Consider the following 15,888-nt stretch of genomic DNA (forward strand, 5'->3'; position numbering starts at 1 on the left):
TAAGCAGAAACAAAGAAGTGACGAAGTCGATGATGATGAATACAAAAAAGATACAAAGAAATTCGCAAAAGAAGGCATTTCTGTGCAGGCTACCTACCGGTGAAGAGGATTGACACACACTGTTCGCACTTAGCCAAAGACGTCACAACTAAAACAAACTTATGTGAATACTGATAATAGGCAAAATACCAACTGATTTGGCCAAAACAAATAAACAAACAAATGGTAAAACCCCCAACAACAACAACAATATTCAAAACAAAACATAAAAATTGTGACGTGACGCATGTGCAGTGAGCCATGACCATTGAGAGAAAGAGTTTTTCATACGTGATATTTTATGGGGGGAAGAGCTTTTTAATAATGAGAGAATTTTTGTAATTTTTGTTGCGGGGCCCTACCAAGCCAAAAGGGCGTCAGTAGCGTTAAGTAATTACGAAATTACCACTGAGAACAAAATATTCGCATTTACGCAGCGTGCCATGTGAAAGGTGTGGTATGGGTATGATGTCCGTCTGGGGGTCTACCACGATTGTCGATACCACCATCCATTGTTGCTGCGATCACCACCATGCGCCGCTTGATGGTGGTTTTGCTTGCCTTTACAACATCAAGTCACATCAGTTCAGTTGATTTGTTTTGGTTTTATTTATTTGTATTTTTTGCAAACATGAAAAAGTATATAACCACATGCGGCTTAAGTCTCTGCTTCAGTTGCTTCACAGACTTCAACAGAGAAACCAAGCAAATTGGTCAGCGGAAAATACAAAACGTCTAATTCATTTTGCGCGCCACAATCATAAAATTTTTGAAAGTGTTTTGAAAAAAATCTTATTGAAATTTGAAAGCTTTATTTCAAAATGTTCTGGAAAATTCACTCATCCGTTGTGTGTGTGGTCAGTGTTGTCATTTTGTTGCTGCTGTGTCTACACACCCCAACGACGGAGGCCAAGCCATGGGATTTATACGATGATGTTTCAGAACTATTTGAGGCCATGTCTTTGGATGATGTGCCCGGTGCCAAGGAAGCTGTAAAACGTGAACCCAAAGATTTTTGTCGCATGCCAGCCCGCAAAGGTGTTTGCCGTGCCCTGATACCACGCTGGAGTTATGATGCCCAGAAAAAAGATTGCATTGAATTTAAATTTGGTGGCTGTGATGGCAATGACAATAACTTCCCCAGCTATAAGGCATGCATGGCCACTTGTCAGGGCATGTAAGGAAGGCAGTGATAGTGGCTTTCCAGCAATGACATCGTACTTTAAGTATTTCCCAAATCTTAAATTTAATAAATTTCCAAGTGTGATAAATTTTTTTTAATGGAGAATGTTCCCTTTTTGGAACATTGCTATTTGAATGGACCAACGAAAATGGTCAATAGCTTTAAGGATTTGATCCAAGTTTATTTTTTGTTAAAAAAGAGAACAGAAAATGGTTTTGGTAAATTTATTTATTTATTTTTATTGTTTTAAAAACTAAACCACCCACAACCAAAAGTAGTGTTTCCTAAACCTTAGATTTAAGTTTAAAATATTCTTAATAATTATCGTATTGGCTATATTGGTCAAATATGTACAAAAAACTTTATTTATATAAATAAAATATTTTATTACAAAAAACATGGAAACTTTTATATTTTTGGCTTAGGCGTACAATCCTCAGAGGTCCACGTAGAATTGTTTAAAAAGTCTATGTGTATTTTCCTTAATAGGTTCATCCGTAATTCTTTAAAAAATCAGGTAAATTTTCCTCAAGCGGTTCATTTAAAATTCTTTAAAAAATTCACGCTTATTTTTCTTAAGAGGTGTAGCTAAAATTATTTAAAAAATCCACACTTATTTTCGACAAGCGGTTCACTAAAATTCTTAAAAAAAATCCATGCTAATTTTTCTTAAGAGGTGCAGCCAAAATTCTTTAAAAAATCCATGATTATTTTTCTCCAGAGATGCAAACAAAATTTCTTTAAAAAAATCCACGTATATTTTCCGACCTAAAATTCTTTTAAAAAAAATCCACGTATATTTTCCGACCTAAAATTCTTTTAAAACAAGTAAAAAAGTATTAGTCGGCTTTGCCGACAGAGATATACCCTCAGCGTGTGCAAATTGAAACACTTTTTTCACAAAAAAACTTATGTATTTAGGGGGTTTCAAAATTTTGGTCTCGTATGAATCGACAAAAATGTTGATTAGGATTAAAGTTCAAAAATTTTGCTGAAAAGGTACTTAAAGGAATGGACCGACATAGACCATGGGGGTGCCATAGGGGGATTTTACACACTTCGGGCTGTTTTCTCAAGAAGTATGGACTTGCCCCTGAAACAACTTTTACCATCGCAATTGAGGCAGAGAATGTAAGTTGCTTCAACAAAGATCAAAGTGGTTCAATAGCAGGTCTTAAAGTGAACTTATCCAAAAGTTTGTGTGGGAGGTACGGGATGGAGTGGACAAATATAGTCCATATTCGTACCTGATCTATATCTGGTAGATATTATGAGAATGTGTTAAGTATGGACCAAATCGGTCACTCGAGTTATCGGGCGCACAATTTTTCCGAATATTTTTGAACTTTTGTGGGGTAGGTACCTGAAGGAGTGGACCGATATGGCTTATCTACGAACTTAAGCTAAGTTTGGAAACAATATTACGAAGGCCAAATTTTGGCCGGAAATGGCATTCCCGTTCGAGAATTATCTTGCGCTTCCACCCATAAACATGGTGTCATAGGGTTTGTTTTTCAACTTTCAGGCTATTTTTTCAGGAAGTATGGACTTGCCCCTGAGGAAACTTTTACCTTCGTATAGGGGACAGTGAATACAAGATGTTACAACAACCATGGCGATTCGAGAGCAGGTCCTAAACTGAACTTTTCCGAAATTTTGTGTGGGAGGTACTCGAAGGAGTTTACCGATTGAGTCCATATTGGAACCTCATTTAAGTCTGCTAGAAATTTCATAATGTGCAGAGTATGGACCAAATCGGTTACTCCCTTCAAGAGTTATCGTACGCACAAATTTTCCGAACATTTTCGAACTTTTGTGGGGGAGGTACCGGAAGGAGTGGACCGATATAATCTATCTTTGAACTTGAACTAAGTTTGAACAAAATATTACGAAAGCCAAATTTTGGACCGAATCGGCAGATCCGTGTGAGAGTTATCTTGCGCTACAACCAATACACACGGTGTCATAGGGTTTTTTGTAACTTTCAGGCTATTTTCTCAGGAAGTATGGACTTACCCCTAATGAAACTTACAGCGTCGTATAGAGGACAGCGAATACAACTTGCGTAAACAAAAATCAAAGCGATTCGATTTTGTGTGGGAGGTACCCGAAGGAGTGGACCGTTTGAGTCCATATTGAAACCTAATCTAAGTTTGGTAGAAATTACACGATGTGCAAAGTGTGGACCAAATCAGTTATTCCCTACAAGAGTTATCGTGCGCACAAGTTTTGCGACAATTTTTGAACATTTGTGGGGGAGGTACCTGAAGGAGTGGACCGATATGGCCCATCTTCGAACTTAAATCAAATCTGGACAAAATATTTCGATACCCAAAATATGAATCATTGATCCGTTCGAGAGTTATCGTGCGCACCAGCCAGCCAGCCAGACAGACGGACGGACATTGCTAGATCGACTCAAAATTGTCTAAAACGGATATCGTACAAACATACTTGGGGTCTAAAACCATTATTTCGATGAGGCACATTTTTGGTCGTATCAAAGTGTAAATACCCTCTTTAGCCTAAAGGCTTAGGGTATAAAAATCCACGATTATTTTCCTCAAGAGATGCAGCTAAAATTCTTTAAAAAAATCCATGTATATTTTCCTTTAAAAATCGACCTAAAATTCTTTTAAAAAATCCTCGTTTATTTTTCATTAAGAGGTACAGTTAAATTCGTAAAAAAATTAACGTTTATTTTTCTTAAGATGCCAACCTAAAATTCTTTATAAAATCCACATTTATTTTCCTCAAGAGTTCCAGCTAAAATTCTTTAAAAAATCCACGTTTATTTTCCTCAGGTGGTGCAGCTAAAATTCTTTAAAAAATCCACGTTTATTTTCCTCAGGTGGTGCAGCTAAAATTCTTTAAAAAATCCACGTCTATTTTCCTCAGGTGGTGCAGCTAAAATTCTTTAAAAAATCCACGTTATTTTCCTCAGGAGGACCAGCTAAAATTCGTTAAAAAATCCACGTTTATTTTCCTTAAGAGGTGCAGCTAAAATTCTTTAAAAAATCCACGTTTATTTTCTTCAGGAGGTCCAGCTAAAACTCTTTCAAAAATCCACGCTTATTTTCCTCAGAAGGTCAAGCTAAAATTCTTTAAAAATCCACTTTTATTTTCCTCAGGAAGTCCAGCTAAAATTCTTTAAAAAATCCACGTTTATTTTCCTCAGGAGGTCCAGCTAAAATTCTTTAAAAAATCCACGTTTATTTTCCTCAGGATGTCCAGTCTTTAAAATATCCAATTTTATTTTCCTCAATAGGTCCAGAAAAAATTCTCTAAAAATCCACTTTTATTTTCCTAAAGAGGTCCAGCCGAAATTCTTTAAAAATCCACGGTTATTTCCTCATGAGGTAAAGCTAAAATTCTTTAAAAATCCACAGTTATTTCCTCATGAGGTCAAGCTAAAATTCTTTAAAAAAATTCACGTTTATTTTCCTCAGGAAGTCCAGCTAAAATTCTTTAAAAAATCCACGTTTATTTTCCTCAGGAGGTCCAGCTAAAATTCTTTAAAAAATCCACGTTTATTTTCCTCAGGATGTCCAGTCTTTAAAATATCCAATTTTATTTTCCTCAATAGGTCCAGCTAAAATTCTTTAAAAATCCACTTTTATTTTCCTCAGGAGTTCCAGCTAAATTTCTTTTAAAAATCCACTTTAATTTAAACAAGAGGTCCAGCTAAAATTCTTTAAAAAATCCTTGTTTATTTTCCTCAGGAGTTCCAGCTAAAATTCTATGAAAAATCCACGTTTATTTTCCTCAGGATGTCGAGTTAAAATTCTTAGAAAAATCCACGTTTATTTTCCTCAGGATGTCGAGCTAAAATTCTTAGAAAAATCCACGTATATTTTCCTCAGGATGTCGAGCTAAAATTCTTTGAAAAATCCACGTTTATTTTCCTCAGGATGTCCAGCTAAAATTCTTTGAAAAATCCACGTTTATTTTCCTCAGGATGTCCAGCTAAAATTCTTTGAAAATCCACGTTTATTTTCCTCAGGACGTCCAGCTAAAATTCTTTGAAAAATCCACGTTTATTTTCCTCAGGATGTCCAGCTAAAATTCTTTCAAGAATCCACGTTTATTTTCCTCAGGATGTCCAGCTAAATTTCTTAGAAAAGTCCACGGTTATTTTCCTCAGGAGGTCCAGCAAAAATTCTTTAAAAATCCACTTTTGTTTTCCTTAGGAGATCTAGCTAAAATTCTTTAAAAAATCCACGCCTATTTTCCCCAAGAAGTCCACCTAAAATTGTTTAAAAAATCCACTTTTGTATTCCTTGGGAGATCCAGCTAAAATTGTTTAAAAAATCCACTTTTGTATTCCTTGGGAGATCCAGCTAAAATTGTTTAAAAAATCCACGCCTATTTTCCCCAAGAAGTCCACCTAAAATTGTTTAAAAAATCCACTTTTGTTTTCCTTGGGAGATCCACCAAAATTTTTTTAAAAAACTCACGCATATTTTCCCCAAGAAATCCACCTAAAATTCTTGAAAAAGTCCACGTTCATTTTCCTTAAGAGGTGCAGCTAAAGTTCTTTAAAAAGTCCACGTTTATTTTTCTTTAGAGGTGCAGTAAAATTTTTTTTAAAAATCTACGTTTATTTTCATTACAAAAAAACACATAAAATTGATTAAAAAAATCACGTTTACTTTCCATAAGACTCCACCTAAAATTCTTTAAAATTGATGTTTATTTTACTCAGGAGGTCCACCTATTTTTTTTTTTTTTTAAATCAAGGTTATTTTCCATGTCCATTTTTCTCCACCTGCTATTCGTTATAAAATCCCAATTTATTTTCTTTTTAAATAAAATTAAAATCATTTAAATTTCACCTTAGCAGTGATGATAATGATGTCGCTGGTAATTATGATAGTGGCCATTACTACTATATTTTTGTTTATTTATATTGTTTTTGTTTGATGTTGAGGGGAACTCCAACAGCTCCGCATTGCCGCCATGCCGTCATGCACTCACCTTAGATTGGCATTACCATAATTCATAAATTACCACGTTACCCATCGTGCAGCCAGTCACCAAAGACCGACTAAGTCAAGCTATGGTTTGTTTATTCGAATACTACAACAACTACTGTTTACCAAGATCTTTTGCAATACATTATTGTTATTGTTTTTATTATTGTTATGTTTTTTTTATTTTTCATTACGGCAAGTGCGAGCGGCCGGCCAGTGCGCTCCACTGTTGTTGGTAGTGCAACATACCGGAGCAAAGGGTGACCACTAGAGGTAATTTTTCCATAGTATTTTCCAGAGAATTATTCTAGTGGAGTTCAGTTTATTTGCTTTAAGTCATCACCATCGTCGTCATCATCACTATTCTCGTAGTTTCCATGGGCGATAGCTAGCAAAGTAAAGTACCTGTCGGCCTGGTCTGACTACAAACATAGTATTTATGTTGATTATTAAAGTGTATGAGCCATTATCGCCCCCCAACACACCCCTTTTATGCCATTTTAATTCATTTGGCACTTGGCCAAGAATGGCGTTGTGGGTGATGATGGCTGTTGGGGTATATTGATGGATGGATGGATGTTTGTTTGGGGTGCAACGAACCGATCGTTGTTGTAAGTTGAATAAACTCTCGTAGGCTGTGTTGGTTGCAGTTCTAAATATTCGTTTTTTTTCTATTTTTGATATTTGAATTAAATGTGCGGATTATGCAAAGCCATTAATAAAACCCGGTTTCCCTCGTGTTTACACAGAAATGAATGACAGGCTTGATTGGAGGTGGGAAAAACTACACCTAAGTCAATAAACTTTAATTAACCCGTATTTGTTTGTTGTTTTTTCTTCTTCTTTTTGCTTTGACAAATTGGCTCCATTTCAATTCGTTTTATTGTGCGTATTTTCTGCATGGCCCATCATGAATATTTATAAAATTTATAGTATTTTTTATTATTGTTATTACAATTATGTATGCGTTGCTATTGTTGTTTACATTTTTAAACTATTTTTAGATAATTTATTTACGTTTTTTGTTGTGACGTGTGAAAAATTTTCCAAAGGGTAATTCACCTTTTCCGCTGCAGTTTTTCTTCTAGAAGAGTGATAATAGTTTTGTTTTTTTTATGGAATTTTTTTGTTAACTTTTTACGTTACCATGAACTATCAAAGAGGTTAGTGCCCAGCAAAAATTTGGATCCGGTAGTCATTACGTAACCCATTACAAAGTAATGTAAACAAGCTTCTTCTCCCATTACAAGTAATCTGAAAAGTAATGGGATACTTCTTAAAAAAATTACAAGGCAAACCTACTTACTTTGCTCCTCACTAAGTAATGAGGACGGTGGCACAGTGAGTGTGTGTCCGACTATAAATCCTAGGGTTGTGTGTTCAACACTCACTGTCGGCACGCGAGTTTTTTTTAATTAAAAAATAACAGTTCGTGGTGCACATGTGTACTGCACATTTAAGTTCTTAAGCAACCCTTAATGTTCGTGTGCGTGGCATAGTATGTAGTGTCTTTCGCTAGAAATCAGAGGGTTCGTGTGTTCAACTCGCATAGCGAGCGAAATAAAATAAAGTAAAATAAAAGTAAGAAGTGTGATGAAATTAAAAAAAAATGTCTACATCAACTATTCTAAAAATAGAATTTTTTTCAACTTACTTTTCAACTTCTAGTGGACACAGAAAAACTAGTTATTCTAGTGGTCATAAAATAACTACAAACTGAGTGCGACGTGCCCTTGTAAAATTATTCTGAAGAGGTCCACCAAAAATTATTTAAAAATCCAAAATTATTCTTCTAAAGAGACCCAAATAAAATACTTCAAAAAAAAAATCCGCGTTAATTTTCCTCAGAAGGTCCAGCTAAAATACTTTAAAAAATCCACGCTTATTTGCCTCAGGAGGTCTAGCTAAAATTCTTTAAAAAGTCCACCTCCTGAAGAAAATAATGAAATTCTTAAAGAATTTTAGCTGGACCTCATGAATTTCTTAAATAATTTTAGATGGACCTCCAGAGAAACGTAAACGTGGATTTTTTAAAGAATTTTAGCTGGACCTCCTGAGGAAAATAAACGTGGATTCTTTAAAGAATTTTAGCTGGACCTCCTGAGGAAAATAAACGTAGAGTTTTTAAAGAATTTTAGCTGGACTTCCTGAGGAAAATGAGCATTGATTTTTTTTTAAGAATTTTAGTTGAACCTTTTGAGGAAAATAAACGTGGACTTTTTAAAGAATTTTAGCTGCACCACCTAAAGAAAATAAACATGGATTTATTAAATAATTTAAGCGGGACCTCCTGAGGAAAATAAACGTGGATTTTTTAAAGAATTTTAGGTGAACTTCTTGGGGAAAATAGACGCGGATTTTTTAAAGAATTTTAGCTGCATCTCCTGAGGAAAATAACCGTGGATTTTTTCAAAGAATTTTAGCTGTACCTTCTGAGGAACATAAAAAGGGATTTTTTAAAGGATTTTAGCTGCACCTCCCGAGGAAAAATAAAAGTGGATTTTTTAAAGAATTTTAGCTAGACCTCCTGAGGAAAATAAGAGTGGATTTTTTAAAGAATTTTAGCTGCACCTCCTGAGGAAAATAGACGTGGATTTTTTTAAAGAATTTTAACTGCACCTAATGAGGAAAATAAACGTGGATTTTTTAAAGAATTTTAGCTGGGCCTCCTGAGGAAAATAAACGTGAATTTTTTAAAGAATTTTACCTGCACCTCCTGAGGAAAATAAACGTGGATTTTTTCAAAGAATTTTACCTGCACCTCCTGAGGAAAATAAACGTGGATTTTTTCAAAGAATTTTAGCTGCACCTCCTGAGGAACAACAACAACACAGCAATTTCCCGGAAATGTCTTCGTTTCATCTTCAAATTCAACAAGCAACAACCATGGTATAGAAATTTTATTAGATTTTAACCAAAAAAAAATCCGAAATCATATCATTTCTTCATGTCACGTGATTCATTGACTTCTACAATAAACAAAATTTCTACGCAATACCCTTAAATGTCAATATTTGCAAGCTAATCAACATTTTTTACCAGAAATATTTGCATCCAAAAGATATACCACCTGTCATATCACGTTGTTACATAACTGGCCACTGTTTCCAATAAAGAAATGAAAGTGTTAATGAATTAGAATTAAATTGAACAAAATATTTGTCCCGTTAATAATTTCATAAACATATTTTTCGTGATTTATTTGCTTCAGTGCGTAGAATTGTTGCCACAACGTATACGATACAGTGGTTCCGAAACTAGAATATCACGTGCTAATGTAAAGTATTAAGGCATCGACATCAGCATAAGATCTTAATGTAAGACTACTTACTATTTAAAAACTGCTGATAAATACATGCAACAAGAAATATTTTTTGGCAATTTTTTTTCATTCCGCGGTATTTTTCCAAAAAAAATCGAAGAGGTTTGTGCGGGAACTTTTTTAATACGTAAATAGAATAAACCTTATTTTAGTCATTAATAGGCAAAAGTTCATTCATTCCCGCTACAGGAAATCATTTTTGAGAAAAAAGGTAAAAAAATCATAACCCTAATGTATATATTGAGCTTGGAATTTTCTATTACCAAATCTGTGTGACCTGTAGAAATTCTTGGAATATATATTTCTTCCATTCATCATCGAAATATATGTATAAGCCCAGCTCTTTAAGTAAATAACGCCTAAAGTTAGGTCTAGGTTAACAACATCACCAATGGTATGTTTATGGCGTTAACCAATTGTTTAAACATAAGCAATCTAATAAATAAATAAAGCTAAGAAAAAACTACAACAAATTACACGCATGTTTATCTCTCTCTCTCTAAACACCTGCTTCTACAATGACAACCATAACGAAATTGATGTTCCCCAAAGGCATTCATTCTAGAGTTGTGTCGTTCATGAACGAACCGGCTCAAAGGAACGATTCCGTGAAAAGAACGAACGGATTTGTATCCAGCTCATTCTTTTATATCGTTCATTTAGATCCCCGATGGACGAGTGAGTCATTGCTGCTTACAAAATTAACAGCATTGGTTTTGCAGTCAAACTCTAAACAAACGCTGCCTTATCGCAAGCAGCACAAATTTCCACACAAAACAAACAATGATTCAGAGAGCTACTCTCGCTCAGTAACTCACCTCATTCAGTAGCACATATCGGTCATATCATTCTTTTGCATCATTCGTTCATCTGGTTCTTTCATATCAAAACCACCACCACTACGTTCAGAAACAAAACCACCCCCATTAGCACACAAAAAAGCAAGCACAACAGTTGTGTCATTCGTGAACGAACATTTTCAAAAGAACGATTCGGTGAAAAGATCGACGGAGTCATATGTAGCAGAGAACGAACGACTTCAAAAGAAAATAATACAGTCAAATGTATTGTTGAACGAAAAAGAGCCAACGAACGAAGTAAACGACCCGGATCTTTTTGGTGAACGGAATGAAAAAGATCGATCCGCTCAATGAACGAGATTGCCCAACACTAATTCATTCATCCTCATCATTTTTGAGTCCAACTAATAGGTTTCGTTTTCATTCATGACACAAATGAGACGGTAATCTTTATTTGTGCAGCTTTATAGATGCTGAGACTGAATAGTGTGCAAAAAATTGTCAATTTATTGAAATTCGTTTAGATCAATAAAAAATGTGTTAATTATGTCATTTGGCAAAAATAAACAACAAAAAACATCACCTGCTTAACAAGCAACCACACAAAAGAGATGACCATTCATTCATAAAACTCAAATCAAAACAAATACACATATTTGCATATTTTTTCAATGGTCACACGTTTTACCCACAAAATAGTTTTGTATATTTTGTGTGATTTATTGAAGATCGTTCGTATCGAAACTTTCCAGAATGTCTGAGATATCTTCTACGTTAAAAATAGCGAAAATGAAACATGTTTTACTTTTCGGAAGTTAAGTCAAAATAAAAAACTAACTCCCACGACTTTTATCATATCAAAGTGAGCTGACTTCTTTCTCATGACCGAGTACGAGTAGATTTACATAAGGGAAATATATTGTGGGAGACTTAATCTTACGACCATCACTTTAATAGATAGCTTTATTGAAAACACCATGTCGAGTTCAGTAGTGGGATTCTCTACCGCATTTGTTAGTTACCGACAAAAATCGGTAAAAATAAAACGCAATATTATGAATAAAAGTTGACAACACTGTTGCTATCGGTGGAACTTAGCGCCAATTCTGTTTTGTTTGCTAACTTACCAACAAATTTCGTTAAGCGGAGTACACACGATCAGTTTTGACTGTCGATTTTTCGGAATTATCGATAACTGTCCAACCGTCCAGCAACCACAAAATATTTTTTGGTTGCCTGATGACTGACAAAAGTGAACGGACACACTGGCAAGCAACCGATTATTTGAGCAAAACTGACAGTCAAAACTGATCGTGTGTACCCAACTTTAATTAACGAAATTATAAGCCTTTTAAATTTATCGATTTTTGTCAGTAACCAAAAAATACGTCAGAGAATTGGACTACAAGCCTTACAATTACACCCTTTCCGTAATTAGTTCAACGTCCCGCTAAAACACCGCATTGACCTGTGACAAATCAAACACATTCCTTTTGGTCAGTTGTTGTTGTTGTTGTAACAGTGTTTTTATTATGTTTATATGTTCGTTCCTCTGTTCAATCTGGCTCTGGGTCTATCTCCAGTTCCAGAAAAATGGCTGCTTCGATGGGATGTAGCCACAGATCCACTGGGGTTAGATGGGTAGGTTTGGCGGGGCAGTTAAAAAGGTGTTGTGTGTCGTGCGGGCCCATGCCGCATACTGGGCATATGTCTTGCACGGCGCGATCGATTTTCGCCCAATACGAATCTAGGCGACTGCAATATCCCGAGCGTAGTTGAGCCAAAACTACTCTGGTTTGTCGTGGCAGCTGACGCTCTTCAGCTGCGATAGGTGGAGGATGTACTCCTAGTACTTTATTCACACTATAATTGCTTAAGGCCTTGGCAACTGCGTCCGTGTGAATGCTATTCAATCCTGCTTGATATGCTTGTTGATCTAGAGGTTCTCTCCTGTATCGTTGGACCTCTCCTTCTAGAGCATGGATATCCTTCCTGATCTCCTTGAATGGGCCGGGCCTACCCACAGTATGGTGATTGGGATGGCTCACACGATAACAAGCTGGTACTGCAACGAAAGCATATCATTGTGTTGCTTTACAGGAAGAATTTTTGCCTCCTCATGTAGATGGTCCACTGAAGATTTGAGCAGGCACCCTGTCGCTGTTCTCAGGGCGACATTCTGGCAAGTTTGAATCTTTTCTTGGTCGGAATTCTGCTACCGTCGACCACGACATTCAACTCACGTCCAAACTGCGCTGTCCATGTGGTGAACAGAGTGGCTGTGGATTCTGTGGCGGAAATCTGCATATTCCTCGAATGGAAAAAGGGGGTAAGATCGGTTAAATAGTTGTTCAGTCTCTCACAGATGTCATCAGGATAGGTACCCGACGCCAGGATCGTGCAATCATCCGCATACGTCACGATCTCAATGCCGTCTGGAGGGGGTGGAATACAGGAGAGGTAGAGGTTAAACAGTTCCGGAGATATCACCCCACCTTGGGGAACTCCCTGTTTCACTCTACGGGGTTTGGACTTCTTATTCCTGAATTCCACATGCGAATGGCGTCCACACATATAGTTGACTATCCAACGTTTCAAGCTTGGCCGGAGGGTTCTCTGCTCAATGTCCTCAAACAGCGTGGAGTGCCTGACTGTATCAAAGGCTTTTGATAAGTCAAGCGCCACCATCACTGTTCTATCGAACGGTCGTCTCTGGTTGAGTCTTTTACAGATATATATGTGGTAATGGCGTGCAGCGCTGTGCTGCTTACGGAATCCATGCTGATGATCGGCAACTTGATAGCTATTTCTGATACTGGGGAGGAGCAAGGCCTCAAGTGTCTTTGCTAAGGGCGACAAGAGCGAAATCGGTCTGTACGATTCACTTTTGCTGGCATCCTTGCCTGGCTTCCCTAGTGGGACCACACTGCCCATTTTCCAGACTTCGGGAACAACGAGGGTGGCTAGCGACAAGTTGAAGACTTTGGTGAGATACTCGACTCCCGGCTCATCCAGCTGCTTCAACATTACCATGGAGATTCCATCAGGGCCCAACGCTTTGGATGATTTAGCGTTCCTGATGGCATTGGCAACATCATCCATTGTAAATTGTGGTGGTTCATCCTCGGCATGAAGAGATCTGATGCGACGTAATACTCTTCTCCTTTTGGTCAGTGGTTTTGCTCAATTCCGATAACATAATAATATAATAATAGTTCCACAAACATCCCAGGCAGGACAAGCGAGACGTGTTATACCAGACTATATTTAAATCGAATTAGACTTGGAGGTGGAGGTGATGGAGGAATGGAAGCTCAAAAACAGCTGCATCTTATAGAGTTATGAAAATTATACTGTACTGAGAAGTTACGATGCCAAAACCATTTCCTTTCTTTCGCTCGATAAGTTAGGAATGAAGATCACTGTCGGACTCATTACGAGTCACTGTAAGGTTAGACCTCAATCCCGGAATGTCTGCTTCGGATACTTTTGACCCATGCCGGGAAGGAGGAAAACCCAGAACCAATATATTTGTGTTCGGTTTGTCACATCCGCATCTTCACCCATATCCAATCTTCGGTGAGATGCAATAGATGTCAGGAGTGGGTGCATTTAAGGGGTTGCTCTGGACTTGCCCACGCGAGGGACTACGTTGCTGCATGCTGCGCAAACGCAGGCCCCAGTGAGTCGTCGTCAGATTACAAAACTCCTTCGTCGTCAGTCACAACAGCAGCCACACGCGCAGCATTTAACACCAGCCGTTGTTGTCCCAATCCCAGAGAATGCATCCTTTTTGCAATTTAATTGCAATGGACTCCGGTAAGATCGAGGAAATAGTAGATTTCATGAGTCAAAAGAACATCAAGGTAGCGGCGGTGCCGGAAACCATGCAGAGCGACCACAGCTCAGAACGTTGTGATGGTTACAACGTAATAAGGAAGGATCGCACCAGATGTGGAGGTGGGGGATTAGCTTTCCTTTTGCACCAGTCTGTCCAATACAGACCTATCTCGCTTGAGCCTGTCTCTAATGACCCGTATGTGGAATGTATGGGGGTAGCAGTCAGGTATGGAACTGCCGAGATAGAGTTGCTGAACGTATACATCCCGCCGAGAAATAGCTCTATCTCAGATTATAAGCCTGACTTTTGGAAGGTCACAATCGTCTGGTCCTGGGGGACTTTAATGCGCATCATGAGATGTGGCATTCGACCCTCGGAAACGACCAGAGGGGTATAGTGCTGGCTGAGCAGATTGATAGCTCTACGTTTTGCTCGGTCAATGAGGAGGCCCCTACCAGAATTAGAGGAGCGTGTCACAGTTCGCCAGACATAACCATCGTGTCACCCGGTCTGACAAATGACGTTACCTGGCAACCCGTCATTTCCCTTGGATCAGACCATCTCCCCATAATTGTCTCCATTAGCAGACCACCCGATTTCATCACCTCTGAACGCCGCACATTCGTCAATCATGGAAAAGCTGATTGGCCAAGTTTCAGAGAGTTCACCAATTGCCGCTTCAGAGATCTGCCCAACCCTTCTGATGTTCGGGTAGCGGAAAGGCCGTTCCGAGACATCATCAATGCTGCTCGCCATATACCTGCTGGTCGAATACCCGAAGTAAGACCAAATTTCCCAGCAGAGGCGAAGGGATTAGCAAATAAGCGTAACGAGCTTCGTCGAACCAACCCCGGCGAAGTTAACAGGCTGGTCAGCGAACATAGGCGGAACAAGTGGTTAAATCATCTGAAGAGTTGCAACATTGGAACCGGTATAAGTAAATTGTGGGCAACGGCTAAGTCACTCTCGCACCCCGGAAGGAGGGATGACAGGACCTCAGTCACGTTTGGCGACGTAACGCTGACTGACCCAAGGAGGTGTGCAAGTTAGTTCAATCGACAATTTGCGAATAGAAGAGTGTTACGTCGCATTAGATCTCTTCCTGACGAGTATGAACCACCACAGTTTACAATGGATGCTGTTGCGAATGCCATCAGGAACGCCAAATCATCCAAAGGGTCGGGCCCTGACGGAATTTCCACGGTAATGTTGAAACAGCTGGACGAGCCTGGAGTGGAGTATCTCACTAAAGTTCTCAACCTGTCGCTAGCCACCCTTATTGTTCCCGAAGTCTGGAAAATTTGCAGGGTGGTCCCGCTACTGAAGCCAGGCAAGGATGCCAGCAAAGGCGAATCGTACAGGCCGATTACGCTTTTGTCACTTGTTGCGAAGACCCTTGAGGCCTTAGTCCTCCCCAGCATTAGAAATAGCTACCAAGTTGGCGACCATCAGCATGGAATCCGTAAGCAGCACGACACCAAGGCTGCACGCCATCTCCATACATATTTCTAGAGGACTCAACCAGGATCGACCGTGTGGTAGAACAGTGATGGTGGCGCTTGACTTATAAAAAGCCTTCCATACTGTCAATCACTCCACGCTATTCGAGGACATCGAGCAGACAACCCTTCGGCCAAGCCTGAAACTTTGTATAATCAACTATATGTGTGGTCGCCAGTCGTATGTGGAATTCAGGAACAAGAAATCCAAGGCCCGTAGAGTAAAACAGG

The 15,888-nt window shown here is 38.3% G+C and overlaps 1 protein-coding gene across 1 annotated transcript; it reads left to right on the forward strand.

Annotated features, from left to right (window-relative positions):
• Positions 1–738: 738 nt before the first annotated feature.
• LOC141406553 (kunitz-type serine protease inhibitor taicotoxin) lies at positions 739–1,550 on the forward strand. The gene has a single exon (XM_073992213.1). It carries the CDS (start codon positions 861–863, stop codon positions 1,218–1,220), a length of 360 nt encoding a protein of 119 aa, XP_073848314.1. The 5' UTR covers positions 739–860; the 3' UTR covers positions 1,221–1,550.
• Positions 1,551–15,888: the final 14,338 nt, after the last annotated feature.

This window comes from Musca autumnalis, unplaced genomic scaffold (assembly GCF_047663935.1).
Source record: "Musca autumnalis isolate F117 unplaced genomic scaffold, ASM4766393v1 scaffold_5, whole genome shotgun sequence".
NCBI classification, from domain to species: Eukaryota; Metazoa; Arthropoda; class Insecta; order Diptera; family Muscidae; genus Musca; species Musca autumnalis.